Source organism: Gossypium hirsutum, chromosome D04 (genome assembly GCF_007990345.1).
Source record: "Gossypium hirsutum isolate 1008001.06 chromosome D04, Gossypium_hirsutum_v2.1, whole genome shotgun sequence".
Classification (NCBI taxonomy): Eukaryota; Viridiplantae; Streptophyta; class Magnoliopsida; order Malvales; family Malvaceae; genus Gossypium; species Gossypium hirsutum.
In genome coordinates this window covers 40,788,410-40,811,795 of record NC_053440.1, presented here as the reverse complement: position 1 = coordinate 40,811,795, position 23,386 = coordinate 40,788,410, and the positions used below count along the sequence as shown (strand labels likewise).

The window sequence follows — 23,386 nt, the reverse complement described above, 5'->3', positions numbered from 1 at the left end:
TAATCTTCGTTCTGGTTACTATCAGCTACGAGTGAAAGATTTAGATGTGTCGAAAACTGCGTTCAGAATCAGGATGGGCACTACGAATTTCTTGTGATGCTATTTGGTTTAACTAATACACCTCTAGTATTTATGGATTTGATGAACAAAATCTTCAAACCGTATTTAGATAGATTTGTTGTGGTATTTATTGTCGACATTCTGATCTATTCTCGAGATGAGTCCGAGCAAGCTGAACACTTGGGGATTGTGTTGCAAACTTTATGAGATAAACAATTGTTTTCTAAATTTAGCAAATGTGAGTTTTGGCTCCGAAAAGTCAGTTTTTTGGGACATATAGTATTGGCTGAAGGCATCAGAGTTGGCTCGAGTAAAATTTCAGCAGCTGTTGATTGGAAACTACCAAGAAAAATATCCAAAGTCAGAAGTTTTCTGGGATTAGCTGGTTATTGTCGAAGGTTTGTCAAATGGTTTTCAATGATAGCAACACCGATGACGTGACTTTTACAGAAAGATGTGAAATTTTAATGGTTCGAGAAATTTCAGCAAAGTTTCAATCAATTAAAAGCACTGTTGACCGAGACACCAATTTTGGTTTAGCCTGAATTGGGTAAAGAATTTGTAATGTTCAGTGATGCATCTTTAAATGGTTTAGGCTGTGTTTTTATGCAAGAAGGAAAAGTGATAGCTTATGCTTCCAGACAGTTAAAGCCGCATGAAAAGAATTATCCGACACATGACTTTGATTTGGCAGCTATTATGTTCGCGTTGAAAATTTGAAGACACTATTTATTCGGCAAAAAATGCCACATATGTGCCGATCACAAAAGTTTGAAGTATCTAATGACACAGAAATATATGAATCTGAGACAACATAGATGGCTCAAATTGTTAAAAGATTATGAGTTGATCATTAGTTATCATCCGCAAAAAGCAAACGTAGTTGCTGATGCTTTGAGTAGAAAGTCCTTGTTTGCTCTATAAGCATTGAATACCCGATAGATATTATCTAATGATGGATCGATTTTAGCTAAGTTGAAAACTAGACCGATGTTTTTATAGCAGATCTGTGAAGCTCAGAAATGTGATGTCATTTTACTAGCTAAACGGGTATAGTTTGAATCGATTTCTGATTCAGAATTTTAAATAGGACCCGATGATTGTTTGTTGATTAAAGGTAGAGTTTGTGTAATGAATAATCCCAAGCTTATTTAGAGAATTTTGTATGAAACTCATAATGGTCGTTTGTTTGTTCATCCAAGAAGCAATAAAATGTACAGTGATTTAAGACAGATGTACTGGTGGCTAAGAATGAAATGTGAAAATTTTTATTTTGTATCGAGATGTTTGATATGTTAGCAGGTTAAAGCTGAACATCAGGTACCTTCAAGACTGTTACAGCCAATGATGATGCCGGACTGGAAATGGGATAGAGTTACTATGGATTTTGTATAAGGTTTACCCCTAACACCGAGAATGAAAGATGTCATCTGGGTTATCGTTGATCGTTTGATGAAGTTTGCACATTTATTCCGGTACGTACAGACTATTCCCTAGACAGATTAGCTGAGTTATACGTTTCAAAGATTGTCAGATTACACGGAGTGCCGGTCTCCATTATTTTGGACAGACATCCATGGTTTATATCACGATTCTGGAGAAAGTTATAAGAAGCTTTAGGTACACGATTGCATTTTAGCAATGCATTTCACCTTCAGACTGATGGTTAATCCAAGCCTGTGATTTAGATTCTCAAAGATATGCTTCATTGTTGCATATTAGAGTTCAAAGGCAACTGAGAGAAATATTTACCGTTGGTTGAATTTGCGTATAACAACAGTTTTCAATCGAGTATAAAGGTGGCATCGTATGAGGCTTTGTATGGTCGTAAGTGTCAAACTCTATTGTACTGGACTGAGCTCAGTGAGAAAAAGATACACGGGGTTGATTTGATTCGAGAGACTGAAGAAAATGTAAAAGTAAAAGCAATCCGAGATAGTTTGAAAGCAGCTTCAGATCGTCAAAAATCATATGCGAATCTTAAACGTAAAGACATAGAATTTCAAGTCGGCGACAAAGTATTTTTGAAAGTATCACCCTAGAAGAAAGTCCTTCGGTTCGGTCGCAAAGGAAAGCTGAGTCTACGATTTATTGGGTCGTATAAGATTATTGAAAGAATCAGAATTGTTGCTTATCGATTAGATTTACAGCCAGAATTAAAAAAGATTCATAATGTCTTTCATGTGTCAATGTTACGACAGTACCGATCTGACCCTTCACATGTTATCTCCCTGACGGATATCGAGATTCAGCCAGATATGTCGTACAATGAATAACCGATCTGGATTCTGGCACGAGAGGTGAAAGAATTAAAAAATACAAGGACATAGCTTTAGTAAAAATTCTCTAGCAATGGCACAGTATGGAAGAAGCCACCTAGGAACCTGAGGAAGCTATGAGAGAGCAATATCCGAACCTCTTTCCTGGTAAGATTTTTAGGGACAAAAACCTCTTTAAGGGGAGAGTTGTAACAGCCCGTTTTCAGTGAAATCGAAAACGTAGTTTCGGGACAACAAATTTGAATTCAAAAATTTTATTTTATTATTATTTTATTTCCTACAGTATGATAGTAATACCGTATAAAACTTTTGTTAAGAAATTTTACCATTTACATGTTCAATTTGATAAAAAGGACTAAACCGCGTAATGTGCAAAAGTTGAGTTTTAGTAGCTAAAGGAATTAAATAGCTATAGAACTTTAAAGTGGAAGTCCTTCTATGGTAATTAGACCATTAATATTAATAGTGGACAAAGATGGTCATCTTTTTAATGGTTTTAAAAGTTAATTACTAAAGTTAATTTTGTAATTTAATAAAACAACTTATAATAAAATAAGTAAAAGAAAGATATCATCTTTCCCGTTTGAACGACTTATAATAAAATAAGTATTTTTTCCCATTTTTAATAATTTCTATATTTTTGGAGTCGTTGTAGCTTAATCTAGCTAGCTAAGGGCCTAATTTGTAAAACTGTTAAAGTATTAGAGTTTTACCATTAATTAATGTATATGAGTTTTGATGATTTTTGGAAGAAAATGATTAGTTGTTGTTAGATAAACAACTTTAGTTAAGTGATTTTTGATGAAATTAGCAAATAGGGATTAAATTGAAAAATGTAAATATTTATGGTGTAATTTATGAATTAATGAAATGTGTGGGCTACTATAAGCTTGTCGGATTTTTGGCTAGGCTTGGATAGGGGTAAAATTGTATGAATTTCATTTTCTGAGCCTAGGGACTAAATTTCAAATATATTAAAAGTATACAATTTTGCCAAAATTATGCTTTGGATTAAATTGAATGAATTATATGTTGAATTAAGTTAAATTTCTCCTTATAGATCCAGTTAGACATCGTAAGGAGTTAGATCGGGGCAAAGAGAAATTCTCGGATTAATCGCCTCCGTATCAACGAATACTCGTCGAGATAAGTTCGTGCAATTAAATTATGTTTATATGTTTTTAATTGAATTATATAAATATTATGGTTTGTCATATATAATTACCGAGTGCGTATTCAACGACATACGACCCTTACCAAGCCCCATTTGAACCTTAGAAATCGGTAGGATACAAATGACATGTCATTAGGGTTACTGATTTATAGCTCATAAGAGCATACCGATTCATAGCTCGTGAGAGCATACCGATCTTTAGCTCAAATGAGCATACTGATTCACAGCTCGTATGAGCATACATGTACATGAATTGATAGATTACAATCTTATAAGCTAGCACATTATGTGTGAGCAATCTCTGGTATCCAGCGGTATTCTAACAGTTCAACGAGCAATGTTCTGTTACGAAATTATATGAGTTCGATACAAACTATTACAGGTATATACATGAAATACATGGAAATGATGTTACATGAGATATAGACATATGAAATGGATGATACTTGTTTATGGAACTTGATTAATTATTGAGCTCATCCATGAGTATTGGTTCATATATGTATTTACATGACTAATATTAATTGGAGTATATGTGCTTAGGCATTTGGCCAAAATGTGTGGGGATATGCTTTGTTACTTACCTATTACTTGATTAAATGGTCAGTTTAATTCTAAGTTATACGAACGTACTAAGCTTAAATGCTTACTCTGTGTTATTTTTCGTGTTCTATATTGAGACGAAAGATCGTTCGGGTTGGAAGCTTGTTGGAGCTATATCACACTATCCATTGGCTCTTTTGGTACTTTCAGATGTTTAATTTCGGTTATAATGGCATGTATAGGTTATCATGGCTAATGCTGGTCTATATGTTTTGTTGGGATTATGGCCATTTGTTTGGCTTGTGTTTTGGTATTTTGATGATGGTATGAGTTTGGTTTTGGCATGTAAATATTAGAGTTAATATGGTTGATGGTGTGGTTAATGTGGTTGAATGATGGAAGATGAAATGATAGATGAATATGCATAATTTAAATGGCTTGGGACTTGTTAAGAATTGGTACTTTGTTTGAGTAGCTTAAATGACTATTGATGTTAATTATTGAATGGCATTTTGGTACCAAATGGTTGTGTTTTGGTAAGAAAATTATTTGATATGTATTGGTGTAAAAACGCATGTAAGTTAATTGATTTTTTTGTCAAAGAGAATACAAGGTTAGGCATGTTTATATATTTTCATTTGTGGTGCCTAAGGGAATATTGATTGTATGATATTTTACCATATGTATAAGACTTGTTTATGTTTGATTTGGATGCCTTGTAATGGCTTGCAAGTATGTACAATGTTGTGTATAGGTACATGCCAATTTGGGTGAGAAAAATGGCTTGTAAAATGGTCTATTTTCGTCCACACGGGCAGAGACAAGGGTGTGTGTCTCAGCCGTATGTGACACACGGCTAGGTGACACGGCCGTCTGTCCCCTGTAGCTTTAAAAGTGTTGCAATTCACGCTGTTACACAACCTAGCACACGGCCTGGCACACGGGCGCGTGAGGTTATTTTGAAGGGTACACTGCTTGGCACATGGGCGTGTGGCTTGGCCGTGTGATCAAAGTCAGTGGGTTAAATGGGCACGGACACAGGCTGGGACACAGCCATATGTCCCTACTTCGAATGCCCAGACGGCCTGAGACACTAGCGTGTCTGCTGACTGTGTGAGTCACACACCCGTTTGACCCCTGCAGTATTGAAAAATTTCAATGTTTTTTGAAAATTTCTCTGAGTTTCCAATTTAATCCTGATTTGTTTCTAATGTGTATTTTGGGCCACGAGGGCTCGTAGAAGGGGAAATTTGTATGTTTTGAATTGGTTTTAATATGTTTAATGATATGTTTTGAAACGTTTGAATTTTCTATCCGTTTGAATTGTAAACTCCGGTAATACTCCGTAACCCTATTTTGACGATGGATACGAGTTAGGGGTGTTACAATGGTGGTTGTTGAACTAAATGCTTTCGATGCATATGATTTTTCTTGTCAAAAAGTGAAAGGTAAAAAAAAACTATTCGATCAATTATTCAGGACATTTGAGATTTGTGTCAAGACATTTCCATATTGCAAGCCCATTGTGCAAGTAGGCGAGACTTGGATGTATTTTTAGTATACTCAGATATTGTTGCTTGCAATTGTTTATGATGGGAATCGAAGAATCTTGCCTATAACATTTGCCATCGTAGAGAAAGAAGACATGGAATATTTCAAATTTTTCCTAAGAAACTTGTGGCTACATGTAGTTAAACAGCCTGGCATATGTTTGATGTTTGATATTTGTAAAGGCATTTTAACGACAAGAAGATGATGCGGTGGTATGCGAAGACCACTGAATGCTTGTCATGTGCATTGCATCCAACATATTACTTGCAATTTTATGAGTTCCAAAATGTTGATCAACATGGAAAAGTTTTTAACATGGATACGTACTCGCATCTTATATTACTAACTGGTATTTAATGTTTTTCTCCGTACTATTAATGATAATAACCAAAATTTATTCCATAGAGTATGAGCTCTAAAGATCTAGTTCCATTAAAGGTTGAAGAAGTTGCAAAATTTATAATTTATGAGTTAATACGCCATACACTTGACCAATAATATAGGTATTTTGGTATGACCCCGACTATCTTTGGGTTAGCATGCAACGTCCATCGAAACTGCAAACAATTTAATATATGTCAACTTGCATTTCATATTCCTTTTCATGAACCAAATAATTAAAAGTATTGAAATACAAGTATAATATTCAATAACATAGAGATTTTGGGATTACCTCAACTTCAGCAAAAACATTTATCAACTGTCTAAAAAAGGGAAAACTCGTCCCCTAAACTGAACCTTTATCAGGTTTCCCCCATCTGGTGAAAACAATTTAACATGGTCAATGGAAAAAATAATTAGAGCATTATTGTACAATATAAAAGAATTTTTGTTTACTTATTAACCAGAGGGAACAAATTTAGTCGACCTACTAGGGAAAAAAAATGCATTGTATACCAAGCCCACGATTAAAGCAAAAGTAGGCATCCTTCAATTTCTTTCAAGTTGTGATTCATCTTTCTATACATTTTTCAGTACAATTGTCACTGATTTTGAACCGTGAAAAATGCCTTCTTCATTTTGGCCAATCACTTTGCATCGATTTGATGGGTCAAAAATATATTAATTATTACATAATACTTTTTTTTATCTTTTTCAGTCCATCTAATTTAAAATATTGAAATTCCAACTGAAAATAAATTTATTCGAACCGGTTTTACTTAAAAAAAAACCTTGTTCTATTTTGGTTATTATTAAAAAAATAGTTTTGTTTTGATTTTTTTTCTTTTAATGTTAATGAGGTTAAAAAAGCCAACAAGCCTACTAATACTTCATTATTAAACAAGGTTAATTGAATAAAAAATTTTAAAATCTCCTCATTATTATTAAACTAATACTTCATCCACAATGCTCAAAAGAAAATACTTCATTGGTAAATATAAAACCAATTTGAAATGAGATTTAAACCAATGGTTGAGGCTTTTTCGTTATTACAATTTTGCATATGTTGCTAAAGTTTATTGCTCCTATTGTATAAACAAATTAATCTCATGGTATTGATAGGGATGCGTGTACGGAACAGGATCACAAGTTTTTTCAAATTGCGGATTTGGTCTAAGGTTCTAGACGAATGAATGAAAAACTTGGAGTTTGACACAACCTAAAATGCAAGAAAATACAAGTTAGATCTATAAATTAAAAAAGAATAATTAAAATAAATAATTAAGATGGAAAAAAAAGAACAGTTAAAAAAAATCAAAGATTTGAACAATTAAACAAGAACAATATAAAATAGAGAAGAAAATAAAGAAGATAAATGGAAAAGATAGAAAATGGCGTGTAAACGTCATAAGGAGCCTTGAAAACCTGATGAATCCACAACCCCTTCAAATAGCTCTAATTTTGTAACCTCTCCAACCCGACCTAAACGGTAGGCCCGACTCGAAGAGATCACATTAACCACCAAAGTGGCATGGTCTTTTTAAAATCAATTTGCAAAGCTTAAACCTTTTTTATTCAAGTAAATTTTCTATCGAGATCATTAAGTAAATTTTCAAGTGTCACATGATCGTGTGTCCAGGCCATGTGCGATGCGAAGGGATTAGGGTGTAGAAGCTACACGGCATGTGCGAAGCACGAATGCAAGGAAAATTGAGGGGACATGGTCGTGTGAAGGACCATGTGTCCCACACAGGTAGGCCACACACCCGTGTGGTAGACCTTGTGCCCCTAGGCAGTTTCAAATTTTGATTCGATTTTTCATAAAAGTCACTCTCTTTACTTTCTCGAGATCTGAAGCGACTACCCTACGTTCGAGCTCGATCAAAACACCTACAATGGCCTTTCAATTGGAAAAAATGGATGATCAATAGGGGTTTTCAAGATTTGAGGGGTTTTTCGACAAAAACTTTAAAGATTCAATAATGGATTAAAAGATCTACTAAAGCTCATTGTTAATCAAAATTGGGAGGTTGTAATTGGCATGGAACGCGATACTTACTGATTCTTAACAGAGATTCGACAAATAAATGACAAAAATTTCAAGAATTTTGATGAAGACAACGAATTTGGGCTTGATCGTAAGGAATCATGAATTCAAGATTTATTTTCCAGTAGGAAGGTTTTGAGAACAAGATTGTAATAGAGAGTTTCTAAGATTATGTAGATATAATAGTAAGGTAGTGTTTTTAATTTGCTAAAATAAAAAATGGGAGTTTTAGTTAAATTAGGAAAGGATTGTAGGGGATTGAGTTGAGCAAGAGTTTGGGGTCTATTGAGCAAATAGCCTATTTGTCTAAGAATCATCAAAAGATTAGGATGGCTAACATGGATGGTTTTGGAAGTGAGGAGTGAAAGAAATGCAATTTAGGAGACTTGAAATCTGGTTCTCTATACTTTCTACCAGGCTCTTAACCACTAGGATTGTAACAGCCTGTTTTTTAGTGGTGTCGAAAACAGTAGTTTCAGGACCACCAAATTCGACGAGTAAGTTCATAAATATTAATAGTCAATATTTACGAGTCAAACATGGTTTTAAAAAGGTTTTTGATATAGTGATTTTTGTTATATAAGCGATTTATTAAGTTCAAGTGGTAAGACCTTAAGGTCAAGTGGTTTTAGAAAATGAGGTACCGAGACTTGTTTCTATAAACTGAGCCGTAAATATTTTTATAAATATTTACAAAGTATCATTAAGGTGGTATTAAAGTTTCGTTGAAAAATTTTAACGTTTCGATAGTTAATTAATTAAAAGGACTAAATCATAAAAGATGTAAATTTTGATCACTATTTGATTTGAGTGATTAAATGGTTAATTGAATAAAGAAAAAGGGACCAAAATGGTAATGAAACCATGGTCAAATTTTCCAAGTGGTGATGTCATGATTTAAATCTACTAACTTTTAGATTATTTGCTCTTTTAGTCCTAATTAGTTTAGGATTAAATTGTAAATAAGTTTATTTAGTTAGAATTTAAGTTAATTGAAGTACCAATTCTGCAATTAAACCTTCCTTAGATGGTAATTATGCCATATATTTATGTGATGGAAAATTATGGACGTGTGTTAATGATATTATAAGTGTAATTACCAAGGTTAAAATGGTAATTTAAATTAATTAAATTAAAATAAAACCAAAATGCTTTATCATCATTTTAATGTGTCTTCTTCACCGAATTTAGAAGGAGAAAAACTCCATGGAAGACTTTGAAGCTTCGGCTTTCTTGTTGATGAAGCATGTAAGTCTATTTTAGCCCCGTTTTCAATAATTTTTATGTTTTGATATCATTGCAACTAGGTCCAGCTAGCCCGTACCTTTGAATTTGAAACTGTTAAAGATTGTGAATGTTTCCATTGATGATTCTAGTGATTTTTGGTGTTAAATGATGGATTTGAAATATTAGTTTGTATTTAAAAGTATTTTATTTAGTGATTTTTGATGAATTTTTTGATTAGGGACTAAATTGTTAAATTAATAAAATTACAAGGATTTAATGTGAAATTTTTGAATACACTGGCTTTTTTGGATACCATGAACATTCGGCTAAGCTCAATTTTGGGTAAAAATGGTTAATTTGCATGATTTGGGCTTAAGGACTAAATTGAATAAAAGTAAAACTTTAGGGGAAATTTTTAAAAAAGTGAAACTGAATAAATTTTTATTTTCTAAATTAATATATTTAATGAAATTATTAATTTAGATCCAGATCGAGTGGAAAATCGAAGAAAATAAAAATTACCAAAATGCCACTAACTTTGGTATTTTTGCCATTAGGCAGGTAAGTTCGTATGAACTGTATTCTATATAGTTTTGATTAAATTGGATGTTAATATGTGATTATATTGTGATAAAATCAATATATATATGTTAGTATGCAATTTACCGTGTTATGAAACGACGTAAATTTAACGACTTACGATGATTACTGAGCCCCGTTTGAACCTTAAGAATTTGTAGGATACAAATGACATGTCATTAGGGCTTACATGATTTGGGTGCTATTCCTGAACGTTCTACCGATGGCTGAGGTCCGGCATGTATGGCGGATACTCTACAGCTCGTGTAAGCAGCATTGTACCTGCAGCTCGTGTGAGTAGGCCCATTTTCACAGCTCGTGTGAGCATACATGTACAAGAATTGACAGATTACAATTATATGAGTTAGCACGCTATGTGAGAGCTATCCCAAGTATCCAATGGTATTCTAAATAGTTTAACAGGCACTATTCAGATTTGAAACGGTAAGAGAACAATATGAATTATAACATGTACATGTGTGAACATCCTTGATATGATGATACATGAAAATTATATATGTTAATATCAGTTATAAACTCATGCGATACATATTGTGGCTAAATGGTTATTTATGTTAATGTGCCTATGATTTATATCTTGTATGCTAACACGTTTGGTGTAAATGCTTAGGCATTAGCCAAGTTGTGGTTGGATTATGCCATGTTAAACTTATAAGTTATACATTGAAATGGTAAGTGCTCAAATGGAAATATCCTTGTGTTCATGAAAGAGGGATAAGGTTTAAATTATGTAACTTATCATTAAATGGTTTATCATGTGATTAATTCCAAAAGAGCTATGTTTAGATGCACTAGCTTGTGGCTATGGTTGAATGATATTATTATATCTTTTGTATTATGTATATGAAACGGGTGTGGAAAGGTAATGAAATAATAAGTCATACTTGAAGTGTAAAATGATGCTGGAATGATGGGTTGAATTGATGTTGTTATTTTAAGTTAAAGAAAGTAAATGCAATGGAAAATAATGAAATGCAAATGAAAATAAGAAAATTTGAAAGGGTTTAAAGTTATTTAAAATCCAACTTTACTAGGGATGATATGTATATGTGAAGTTTTGAATTTATTCACTTTGCAAGTTGTTGGATATGGTTTCATGAATATTGCAGTATCGGTATAGGATTATTATTGATATGTATAAATTTCATATTTGAAATGGATTGATATGACTAAAATTTATACGAGCTTACTAAGAATTCATTGCTTACGTGGTTGTCTTTCTTTTACTTTTCAGATTATTGGAAGCTCGATCGGGTTGGAAGTTAGCCAGAGATCTATCACAGTATCTAGCAGTTATATCGGTAGTTTTCGATGTCTTGGTCAAGGTTATAATGACATGTATAGGTGGACTTATGATGGATGATAGTTGAATGTTAGTTAATGAGTTTGGCATGTATATGTCATTTTGGGTGATGTAGCCTTGGTACATTTGGTGCCTTGTTGGTATGTGTTAATTTGATAATGTGTTAAAGCATGTTTGAATGGTCAAAGTTATATATGATGAATTGACCTCAACATGGTCAAGATATGGTATGTTTTTGAAAGGTTTTGAACTAGATATGGCATGAATCTAATATGGTGTGGTAATTATGTAGCAATTATATTATGTTTTGGAATGGAAAAATTTAATTGATAATTGGATAAATATGCACATGTATAGGTGTTTTTGGTTGATGTTTTAGCCATTATGTTTTGGCTTTTAAATTTGGTATTTTGAATGATTGAAATGGTTGATATGTGGATATAAGTATGTGACTTTTTGATGGATGACTTTATAGTTTTTATGATGCTTAGATGATGGAAGTTGAACATGGTCATTTTGGTATTATAAATGTAGTTGGTATTTATGGCTTATGATGCTAAATGTTAAATGGTAAATTAAGTACATATGAGTGTGGGTTTGATATGTGTACAAAATGGTAAGTTTTGGCTAAACTAAGCATTTAGTTATACATGTTTAATTGTTATGATTGAGGTGTCTTTTGGGCATATTGTTCGTATGAATATGTACCTATTTGGATAGCTTGTTGTTGTATGGTTTGGTGCACTTTGGGATGCTTGATCACATGTGGTGAATTGGTTATAGGTTTGTGCATGAATGGGTGAGAAAATTAGCTTGGAAATGACTTATTTTTTGTCCACACGGTTAGAGACACGAGCGTGTGTCTTAGCCATTTGAGACACACAGCCAGGCGACATGAGCGTGTGTCCCCTGTAGGTTTTTAAAGGTTGCATTTTGAGAGTTACATGGCCTAGCACATGGGCGTGGCTTGGTCGTGTTACCCAAGTCAGAGAGTTACACGGGCATAGACACTGGCTGAGACACGGCTGTGTGTCCTTACTTCGAATGTCCGTACGACCTGAGAAACGGGCATGTCTCTTAACCGTGTGAGTCACATGGCCTGGGCACACGGCCGTGTGACCCCTACAGTTTTGAAAATTTTTAGTTTATCCTGAAAATTCTATATGTTTCCGATTTAGTCTCGACTTGTTTCTAAGTGTTTTTAGGGCCTCGAGGGCTCGTATAAGGGATAATATGTATGTTATTGATTGATTTTGCTATGATTGATGTAGTGAATTGAATGTTTAAATTTTTTTTATAGTTTTGAAACATAAACTCCGATAATGCTCCGTAATCCTATTTTGGCGACAAATACGGGTTAGGGGTGTTACAAGGCTAGGTTTTAATTCTTATTAATTTCTAAAGTTTTAACCTTATATTATTTGGGATGTTACAAAATTTTCCTCCAAGAAAGAAAACTTGACAAAAAAAGCTTAAAGATGATCCCTACAATCTGAAAAGATTATTAAAACTCTTCTAAAAGAAAACTCAAAGTGAAACTCTCAAGTCTATTGAAACACTAATTAATCTAAACAAGAAACAATTTTGAACTAAATTTTTTATTGACATAAAACTATTAAAAACTATCCGACATTCGAAATAAATAATTAATAAATTAATAAAAATTAATAAATACAATATGGGGATCATATATAATAAAAATTAAGCAAAAAAATCAAACTCAATATGATTTAAACTCAAGTTAAAAGCTCAAAACTCGTAATTTCCATAATAATCCAGTCCAAAAATTCTACTCGCACAATATTCACTAAAATAGTCATTACTTGAGCTCCTGAACTCAAAATTGAGTGATTTAAAGTTCGTTTTGAAGCTAAGAGATAGGTATCCGAACGCTATGAAGACATATCAACCTAGAAATGTCTGGATCCTAACCAAAAAGTCATCACAAGTTAACTGAGTTTCCAAACTTGAAAATTGACAATTCCAGTGAATAGAATTTAATAAATTTCACCCCATCCGTGCATGTATCAATAAATTTAATATTTGACTTTTTTTATAGATATGTGTGTTTAATTAATTAATTTGATGGCTACAGTTTATGTGAGGCCTTAACCAAACCTTAATGATTGGGTCACACAGCCAACTTTGTTTCGAGTTATTCTTATCTATTACATGTATATATTGGAAAATATTTGGTACATTATTGGTGGAGATTTTAGACTCCATAATCAAGGTTATGGGGCTAACAAGTATGTTATAGATGTATAGTAAAATATTAAAAGAATAGATATTAAAAAAAGAGACACGTGTTAATTTTTTAAAGTTACTTGTGGAATAAAAAAAGTACAATGCTAGTGTACCAAATTTTTTTCTATAAATTAATTAAAATATTATATGATATAAAAGTAAAAAATATATAAATATAACATATATCAAAATTCATATAATACATATAATTTTTAACAAATAATATTTGATACATTATTAGTTAAGTTTTTAGACTCCGCAAATAGGGTCAAAGAATTGAAAAATATCCTATAAGGATATAAGAAAATATTAAAATAAATAAATATTTTAAAGAAAGAGAATGTGGAAAATAGAACATCGATAATGACAATGTATCGCAAAGAAAAAGAAAGAAAATACAACACACACAGAATTTTACGTGGAAACTCTTTTTGGAAAAAAACCACGGGCAGAGGAGAATAAAATTCATTATATAGAATTCAAATGATATAAGAGGAGAGACGGTTACATCTATTTATAGGTTTAAAAACCTTATTCTAATCAAAGTCAAATAGAAATAATGCAGTAAGATTAAAACACCTTAATCTAATCAACATCAAATAGAGGAAGTAAACTTCTATACGAATTTTACTTGTGCAACCTGTACCGTATTGCGGGGGCCCGGTTGCAGCCCTAGTCCAGTATTTTGCTTATTTGGGATCTACGATGGATGGCGGCCTTCACCCTCGTAGATTCCCCTATCTTGTCACACAACGTCTAACAAAGACAGAAAAAATTTTAAAGTTTCTTATAAAATAAAAAAAATACTAAATACTAAATTATTTTTAAAGATAATATTTTTGTAACGCCCCAAAATTTTGAGAATTTAATTGTGAGATTCTGCAGTAATTAATTTTTGTATCTATGGCTTTGTGTTCTGCTATTGTGTTTAAGGTCTAGAGTTTGAATTGTATCGTTAAAAGTTTTATTATTTTTAAAACAACCCTTATCCATGCATTACATAGTTAATTTCAATTTAGTGTAAACTTCTGTCAAGAATGAGCATGTTAGTTCACTAGTTAAGCGTCTGTATTCCATTAGGTCTCGTGTTTTAGTCCCGGAGAGGACGATAAGGAACATTTTTGGCAAACACTAGAAATCTGCCTGGAAGTTAATTTTTTTAGTTCTTTATTGTAATTTTTACTTTAGTTTCTTCTTATCCCCTTCGTTACCCTTCTTTGTTCCCTTTCTTCGTTCTTTTTCTTTTCTTTTAATTTTGCTTATCGTGGTCGTAAGGAGTATGAAACTGGTTGAAGTTTTTTTGTTATTCGTTGGTTGGAAGGCTATTTAGTAAGTCACTGTCAATTCGTGCGTTTCCACGGTTTTCCCTTTGTTTTTTGTAACTTGCTTTGAATTGGGTATTTAGTGTTGTGAGAATCTCTGATAGACGATCGTTTGTTTCCTTATTAGGCGAGAATAACGAAAGTAAGGAACAACAACACGACAATGCCAATTATCGTCGTTGAATTTTCGATAAGCATTGGGTTCGTTAAAGGTTTCGTGTCAAAACTTTCGACAGAGGCATTAGGCGCGTAATTGGGAATTGTTGTTGATTAAATTGCTTAATTATGTAACTGAATGATTGTTTTAGGCTTCGGAGATCCTCTATGTTGTTATTGCTTCAAAATCTCTTCAGGTGCGTACCGAAAACCCTTATTTTTGTGAATTTTGGACGCCAGAAAACATGGTTGTCAACGTCACACGGCCAGAGACATGAGCGTATGACCAGGCCGTGTGAGCCACACGGCCGAGTGGTTGGCCGTGTAACTCACTGTTCATTGAATTTGAGCCACATGGACGTGTGTCCATGCCGTGTGAGGCCATGTTAGTGTAGGGTTCACACAAGCAAGGACATGGGCGTGTGTATAGGCCGTGTAACTCACTGTTTATGATTTAAGACCACATGGCCAGGGACATGGGTGTGTGCCTAGGCTGTGTGAGCCATACGGGCAAGGACATAGGCGTGTGTCCAAGCCGTGTAACTCACTTTTTATGATTTAGAATAACACAGGCAGATGACATGGGCGTGTGCCCAGGCTATGTAAGCTACACGGGCAAGGACATGAGCGTGTGCCCAGGCTATGTGAGCCACACGGGCAAGGACATGGGTGTGTGTCTAGGCCATGTAACTTATTTTTTACGATTTAGAACCACACGGGTAGACGACATGGGCGTGTGTCAGGCCGTGTAAGCCACATGGGCAAGGACATGGGCGTGTGTCCAGGCCGTGAGGCATCTGAATAAGGTTCAAATCTTATTTTTGAAGCCGTGAGTGTTGTCCAACACGAGCACTGACCTCCATAATGTGTTTATGATCTAAATTTGATTGTATGGGGACTATCTGAAGCTCTAAGACTGATATATGGATGATATAAATGTATTTGTACTGTGATGGCTATTACTGATACTGATCTGCATTATCTATTTATGAATTGAATTGAAATGACTGGACACATTTTGTGGATATTTTTAATATGCATTTGCATGGGTTGGGATATTATGACGAAGGAAGTAATCTACTTTGAATCAGTGGCTAAGCCATGATGCGTATATATATGAATCTGGCGCTTTGTTGCATTTCGATCTAGCAGCTAGCCTGCATCTCTATAAACATGTCAGACAGACACTCTATGGTGTATAGGGTTGGTTGGGTATTGATTACCCTTAACGGTGTGATGAGATGGTCGAAGATGGTGTGTAGTGGATAGGGGTAGGAATAATTGCATATGAATTTGATCTATTCTATATCTGGAACTGAAATTGCTTTTGCGTATGTAACTAATCTGTTTTGTATCTGAATTGAAATTGCTTCAATTATCTAACTAAATCTTGGAATTCGGGAATTTTCTTATAAATGTGCTTGAATTGAATGGATGTCTTTTACGCATTGGGTCCACAACTCATTTCGTTGTTGATTGGATTTCAGGTGGCTCTCAGACTTGAACGGGTCGGCGCTGCGGGAGCTCGGTCAATCCGTTTATCTTTCCTTTTAACTTTACTATTAGTAATTACAGCTTTCTATGATATTACGATGTTTGGAGATTACATAGATAGTTAATTGCTATGGTAATTATAATATGTTGAATGGGTTCATTTTGACTACGTTTATAAATGTAGTCTTCCTAATATCGTCAACGTAACCTCTGAACTTGGTCTGAACGTCTAGGCCGAGTTTAGGGTATTACAATTTTGAATACAATTATAAATTAAAATAACATATGAAAATAGGTAATTAATATTGACAACCAGGGTGGGTCAACTGCTCATGAAACTGCTTGATTAAGCTGCTGCTTAGCACAATACCTTCCATATGCGCAAATTTGAAATAAAATGATTGTGTTTTAGAAATGATAAGCAGCACTACAAGGGAGCTTTAATATTATTAATTAATAAAAGCTTTTCTTTTTTATGTTCAATAACTAATACAAGTTAAATTCAGTTACAGAGATCTTTAATGTTCCTAACAAGTGACCAAACTTTGTGCAGAATTTAGTACCAACTAGTTTAGGTTTTTAAAGCTATATAATCAAATTAAATTAGGGTATATTTGTAACACGGATAAAATAATTATATAAAAAATTTATAAAAAGTTAATATAAAATTAAAAATATTTTTTTTATTGAAATGATAAAATTAATATTTTGAATTTAAATCTCATCATTTGAATATATATTTTAAATTTATATAAAATATAAAAAGATAAAAATATTCTAAAATAATTTTATTATTTTATAAAAAAAGAGGTTTTTAAGAAATTAAACCTAGCTAATTAGCTTACACATAACTTCAATACTCAAATTTTGAATAATAACATATGAGTTTGAAGTAAAAAAAAAAAAAGAAAAGGTGAAAGTGTTAGAAAAAAACTCATATCTATTAACTTAAGGTCCAATTTTTCTTATATATAATTTGAAAGTGAATTTTTAAAATAAAATAAAGTAAAGAGTTTAAATTCTTAAAAATAAAAGTAGGAAGATTAAATTTTAAATGTACAAAGTGTAGATATTAAGATTCATAATTGTTTGAGCCGGACCGAACCAATCGGAATATCAATTTAGAAAGAGATAGCAGATTGATTGACTTGCAAATCAATAGAAATCAATTGAATTAATCTTTATTTTTAAATTTTTTTATTTGTAATAATTTACGAAGAAATCAGTAATCTAACTTATATTTAATCTAATTTATTTAACTTATAGTTTAAAACATACAGATAATCAACCCTCCTCCTTACTAGTCATTAGTAAAAGGTATGATTAAGAAAGAATAAGTCAAACGAGAAAAGGGAAGTAAATAAAGTAGGGTTGGGGGGGTGCACTGCAGAGGCGGTTTCCAGGCTTGCAAACCAATCCTCCCACTGCATCAGGAATCGTTGGGATAAAGTAATGGGTTTGGGGTTTGCTTCAAACCCACCCGAATCTCACTCTTTTCCTCCTTCACTTTCTCTTTCTTATGTCATCTTATTGTAATAACAGCTTTCTGCCTCTCTCTCTCTCTCTTATATATATACACATACACAAGGGTGGAGATACAATCCAATACGAGCAAAGCAAATTCCAGGATAACTGTAGAAAGGGTTTCAATATTGTACAGAAGAAGAGATGGTGATGGAGGGTCAGCAGGAAGTTGTTCTTTGTAAAGATGAGTTGCAGATCATCAAAGGGAAGCGTACGAAGCGTCCGAGGCCTGTGTCCTCACTGACTTTAGCGATAGCTTCAACCACAACGACTTCCACTGGCGGTGAAAGTAGAACAAGTAATGATGATTCCAGCATAACCACAGCTGTTGAGCCACCTGAAAGCTGTTGGGAAGATGAAGAAAACATGGCTTATTGTTTAATGCTTTTGGCTCAAGGTCAAACAAGGAAACCATCGGAGCCAACAGGTAAGACGGCCAGGATGAATGTTCACCAGTGCAAGACATGTAATCGGTGCTTCCCATCATTCCAGGCGCTTGGCGGACATAGAGCCAGCCACAAGAAACCCAAGCTTCATAGTGAAGAAAACACTAAACGGTTGAAGTTTGTGAAAGAGGATGATGACATGAATACAACCCTTTCACTTCAAATAACCAATAAGGCTCCTGCTTTATGCAACGGCACCAAATCCAAAGTTCATGAGTGTTCCATATGTGGGGCTGAGTTCTCTTCAGGACAAGCTCTTGGGGGTCACATGAGGAGGCATAGGACATCTACTAACGCTACAACAACGGTTGGAACAAGCACCAGTGCTGAAACAGAAGATCTGTCGTCCAACAAACCAACAACTGTGCTGCAATTGGATCTTAATCTTCCTGCCCCGGAAGATGATCGTCACAATGAATCGAATTTCCCATTCACCCAAACCATCAATTTGTGTTATTGTTAACATTAATTATTTTCTCACTAATTATTCATTCTTTGGATTCTTTTGAATTTAACCTTGTTTCCATGTTAGTGAAGTTGAAAAATTCATTGGTTGAAGTAGGATAGCTTTTGGCTTTTCATGGCGGTATTTGATCCATATAGAGAGAGAATTCTCGTATTCTTTCCTTTTTGTTTGGGGTTTTAAGAGACCTGTTTTTATTCCTTTATGAGTTGGAGAAGCATGTGAATATGTGATGAACCACCAATCCCACAACCGAAAGTGGTGGATTAGGTCCTCTTGTTTGGTTTGCAAGAAAGCTAATAAGCTCCATCTCCGTGTATCTGTTCTGTTTCATTAATATGAAAAAATTAAAATAAAATGGATGGCAACCGAGCCAGATTGCTACTTGCCCTTCTTTTATGGATCCACCTATGTATTTAGGTAAATCACACGCTATGCACTCCCACTCTCAGCTTTAAAAACTAAGCAGAGCTAATCTAGTGACCCATCTGAACCAAACGAATAGGCCACTTAATGGTATAAAGCATGCAGGGACAAAGGCTTCAGTTTTAGACTTGTTACACTTATCTTTTAAAGTTGACTATATCAATCAATTGAATTAAATTTTTAATTTAGTTTTTCAACCGCCACTAAATTTAATTAAGCTTGATTTGGCTGCGAATTAACTTTTGATTAAAGAACCTGATTTTCAAAGTCTATGCCTAAAGTGGTTAGTGACCATGTTATCAAGCAACGGTGAGTAATGCATGCTAGTCTTAGCAGCAATGTTGGGTGATGCAAGGTTGTCAAAGACCCAAAAAAGGGTCTACAGAATAAAAACATGATTACATTTTTTTTTACAATATTTAGAGTAAGGGATTGGATGATACGTTTTAAACCTGTGTCAAACATATGTTTGACAAGAATTTTGATTAGATTTAAAATTTTTAAACCATATATATAATGAGAGCTAAAAGTGGTTTAAGATGAAATTTAAAATGTGTCAATTGAAGACAAGAACACATGAATAGTTTTCTCATTCCACTTATGATTTTAATTGAAGGCTTTTAAATCTCATGACAAATTTTAACAAATATCTCTATTAACCCATATTTATTTACACTTTTTTAAGTGAATTTATAGACGTGTGTCTTCATAAGTAAGGAAAATAAGGACTAGATTTCATGGCAAACTCTTATGCATACCTTGTTCAACTTTCCATGCAAATAGAAGCCCTCTGTTTATTGACACAGAGAAATATCAATGAACTAATGAGAGGTTACTTAAATTTATTGTAGAGGTTTGTTAAAGGGAAGTCATTAATGGGCACATTTGGTGGGTATTGAGAAGCCACGCCATGTGATCCACTTTGCTTGAGGGCATCCAAATCCATGAGAGAGAGAGAGAGAGAGAGAGAGAGAGAGAGAGAGAGAGAGAGAGAGAGTTGACAGAGAAAGTAGGGATAATTTCCTTTGACATTAGCACGTGTATGGTGGAGGTCACTCAACTCTCACATTATCTAAATTTAATAAACTAAAAGGAACTACTTATCAACCCCAATCCTAATCTCTTTAAACATTAGTGGCTGATCTCAATAGTCTTTGCAATGACATGTAGATAGTAGATTGTGTTTACTGTGTTTGTTGGTAGTTGAGAGAGAAAAAAGGCCCTTGATGCATTCTGGCCGGTGGCCACTCAATTTAATAGAAAGAGCATATATAAAGTGTGGGTTTGTAGTGGGAGACCAGTTTGTGAAGGTGTGATAGGCTTGCATTATATATGCCTGGTTGAATTTGGGAAATTTCTTACTAAAATATGTCAGCTTTGGAGTCTGGTGATATTAAAAATGAAAAAGGCCTGAATCAGAATTTGCCAACGTCCCATTCCCAGGTGTTACATATATATCATTGTTAATGTTATGTACATGAGGTCTTGTATGGAATCCTCACAAGATTTGATTCTAAAAGTTTTTTTAAATTTAAGTTTAAGTTTAATTTAATCTATCCAAATAATTTGTTTTAATACATAAAAATATTTTTTTTAAAATTTAATTATAAAATATATTAATATTAATATTTTTATTTTTATTTTATATTGTATTATTTTTTGAATAGTGAAACGAGATGAATTAGATTGAAACTAGATAAAAAAAAAATTAAGTCTAAATCTAACTTAAAATGGGTTGGATCCACTACGTCGGGTAGGCCACTCTACCGTGAACACCTCCACCTATTATATTCTTCGATGTTATTTTGTTGTTATGTATTAACGTCTATAACTATATATAAAAGCTATCCGGGGGGCTAGTTTTTAGATGCATTAATAATGTGATTAAAGATTTTAAGATGGCAATTATGGTATATTAAGAAAAAGAAAAAATATATACTAAGAGTTTGCTTTATAATTTTTAATGTAAATAACAACTTATTTAACTTTTAAACTTTATTAAATAATTATATATAGATTTGTGTTCATGTTATTTTTTGAATTTTTACTCATTACTAATTACTTTTTATGTATATTTTGATGCATTTATAAATTTAGTGTTGTGTTCATGTTATTTGTTTTAATTATTTTCAATTGAGCATGTAATGTCTCAATTCATCTCATATTTAACATAACTTTGTCATGTCCATGTTTTTATAAAAATAAATATATGTAATTTTCACACATTAAAAATTAGTCATATGTATATTTTGGTCATGTTTATGTTTGTTGATATTGGGTATTAGCAAAGGAGACAAGGAGGAGAAAGTGGTAGTGCAAAAGAGGCCGGTTCACCTAAATAGGCAAAGAGCTAAAAAAGTTTAAGGAGGTTGAGAAGGAGGATGAGGAGATTGTATGTTGAGGAGGATAAAGGATTAGGGCTAGTAAAGGAGTTAAAGATTTGATCCTTTCTTCCTTGTTCTTCAAAGTATTTATAGGCAGGGGTTCTTTTTCCACTTATGTCATGTTATCAACAGTCTTGGGTTAATGGAGAACATGTGTTCGGCTAGATGGTAGGTTGGTTACACATTGATTGTCATCAAGCATAGTACTACTTTGACATTCTCTTTACTAAGGTAGTACAAGGTTGTTATGCCTCAGTGGTCCTTCTTGGAGATGAAAGTGTTCTCGCTAAAAGCGGATGGCCTAAGAGTAGGTAGTCTATCCAAGTGGCTATTCACCTAGTGACCAGTTGGGTAGTGCGAGGTGGAGGGTCGTCTGCAAGTGTTTCTCATGTAGCTTCTCATGATGCTACTTGTTTAGACTGAGTGGGACTATAACAATTGCCCCCTGGTCGAAAGGTAGGTTATTATGTGGCCTGCTTTGAACTATCTGTAGACAATCTCTACGGGTGGTATGGTGACAATTGGCTCGAAAGACTAGAAGCTGCTCCTTGTATGTACTAGGTACATTTCTAGTGCAAAGCTGAACAATTGTGCATGGGGAGTTGGAATAATGATGCACTACAGCCTTTCATGAGACACATGTCCAAGTGTTATTGGCTATGAAATCTGAAGCGTATAAACGACGAAATGCACTATTTTGAGAAAACCTTATATATTTTCTCCTTCTTCAAGCTTGGAGCTACTTATTTCGCGTTAAAATTTTGAGTTTTTCTCTCTAGTTTTCTAACATTATGTTGTTGATCCTCAAGGGCTCGATTTTCTAGCTTTTGTGTTCTTGTGTGTTGTTTTTCTTACTTTGAGGTATTTTGCCTAAGATTTGAGGGTAAAATCACATTGTTGCTGCTTTTTCGTCTCTTTATGTATGTTAGTTCGACATATATGGCTAGAACAAGTTGTAAACCAATCGCCAAAGCACTTAAAAGGTGGTTGGAGATTAGTGGATTGAGAGGAAGAAAAGCGAGCCTATCGTCATTGCTTCCTACGAGTGCACCACCACAGTTCTAGAGATAAGGAGATTGTTAAGGTGCTCGGGGCTTGCCCAAAAGCACCATAAGTATGAATTTAGCATACCGAAAGGGTCTTATCCCCTTAGATAGGGTTTTTGGGCCTAGATATAGGGGAAGAATGACAAGATTCTACCTTCTGTTATACTTACTTAAGGTCAGGTTCCACTTTCCTCCTCATTCTTTCATCTGTGATTTGCTCAGAAGTTATAAGGTCGCACCTGGGCAACTGGCAAGGGTGTCTTAGTGGGTGATCATTGTAACAGCCCGTTTTCAGTTAAATCAGAACAGTGGTTTTGGGACCACAAATTTGAAGTCAGAAAATTTAGTTTAATATTATTTTATGGTCTACGGTATGATAGAAATATCATATAAAAATTTTGTTAAGAAATTTTATCGTTTACATGCCTAATTTGATAAAAATGACTAAATTGCATAAAGTGCAAAGGTTGTGTTCTAATAGCTAAAGGTATTAAATAGCTGTAGAATTTTAAATTGAAGGTCCTTATATAGTAAATAGGCTATTAAAGTGCTTAGTGGTAAAGCATGAGTAGTCATCATTGGAAATTGAATAAATTATTAAGGGGTAATTTTAGAAATTAGTGATTTAAGTTATAATAAATAAAATAAAATAATCTATTCTCACCATCATCCACCAAAAACAAAGAAAGAAACCTAGCCATGAAAGCTTGAAT

At 33.6% G+C, this 23,386-nt stretch overlaps 1 protein-coding gene across 1 annotated transcript; it reads left to right on the top strand.

Moving 5' to 3' along the window:
• Positions 1 to 17,671: 17,671 nt before the first annotated feature.
• LOC121216026 (zinc finger protein ZAT5) lies at positions 17,672 to 19,201 on the top strand. The gene has a single exon (XM_041091160.1). It carries the CDS (start codon positions 18,053 to 18,055, stop codon positions 18,815 to 18,817), a length of 765 nt encoding a protein of 254 aa, XP_040947094.1. The 5' UTR covers positions 17,672 to 18,052; the 3' UTR covers positions 18,818 to 19,201.
• Positions 19,202 to 23,386: the final 4,185 nt, after the last annotated feature.

Coding starts and splice junctions, on each gene's coding strand:
- LOC121216026 (XM_041091160.1), top strand. CDS start 18,053: ATGGTGATGGAGGGTCAGCAGGAAGTTGTTCTTTGTAAAGATGAGTTG.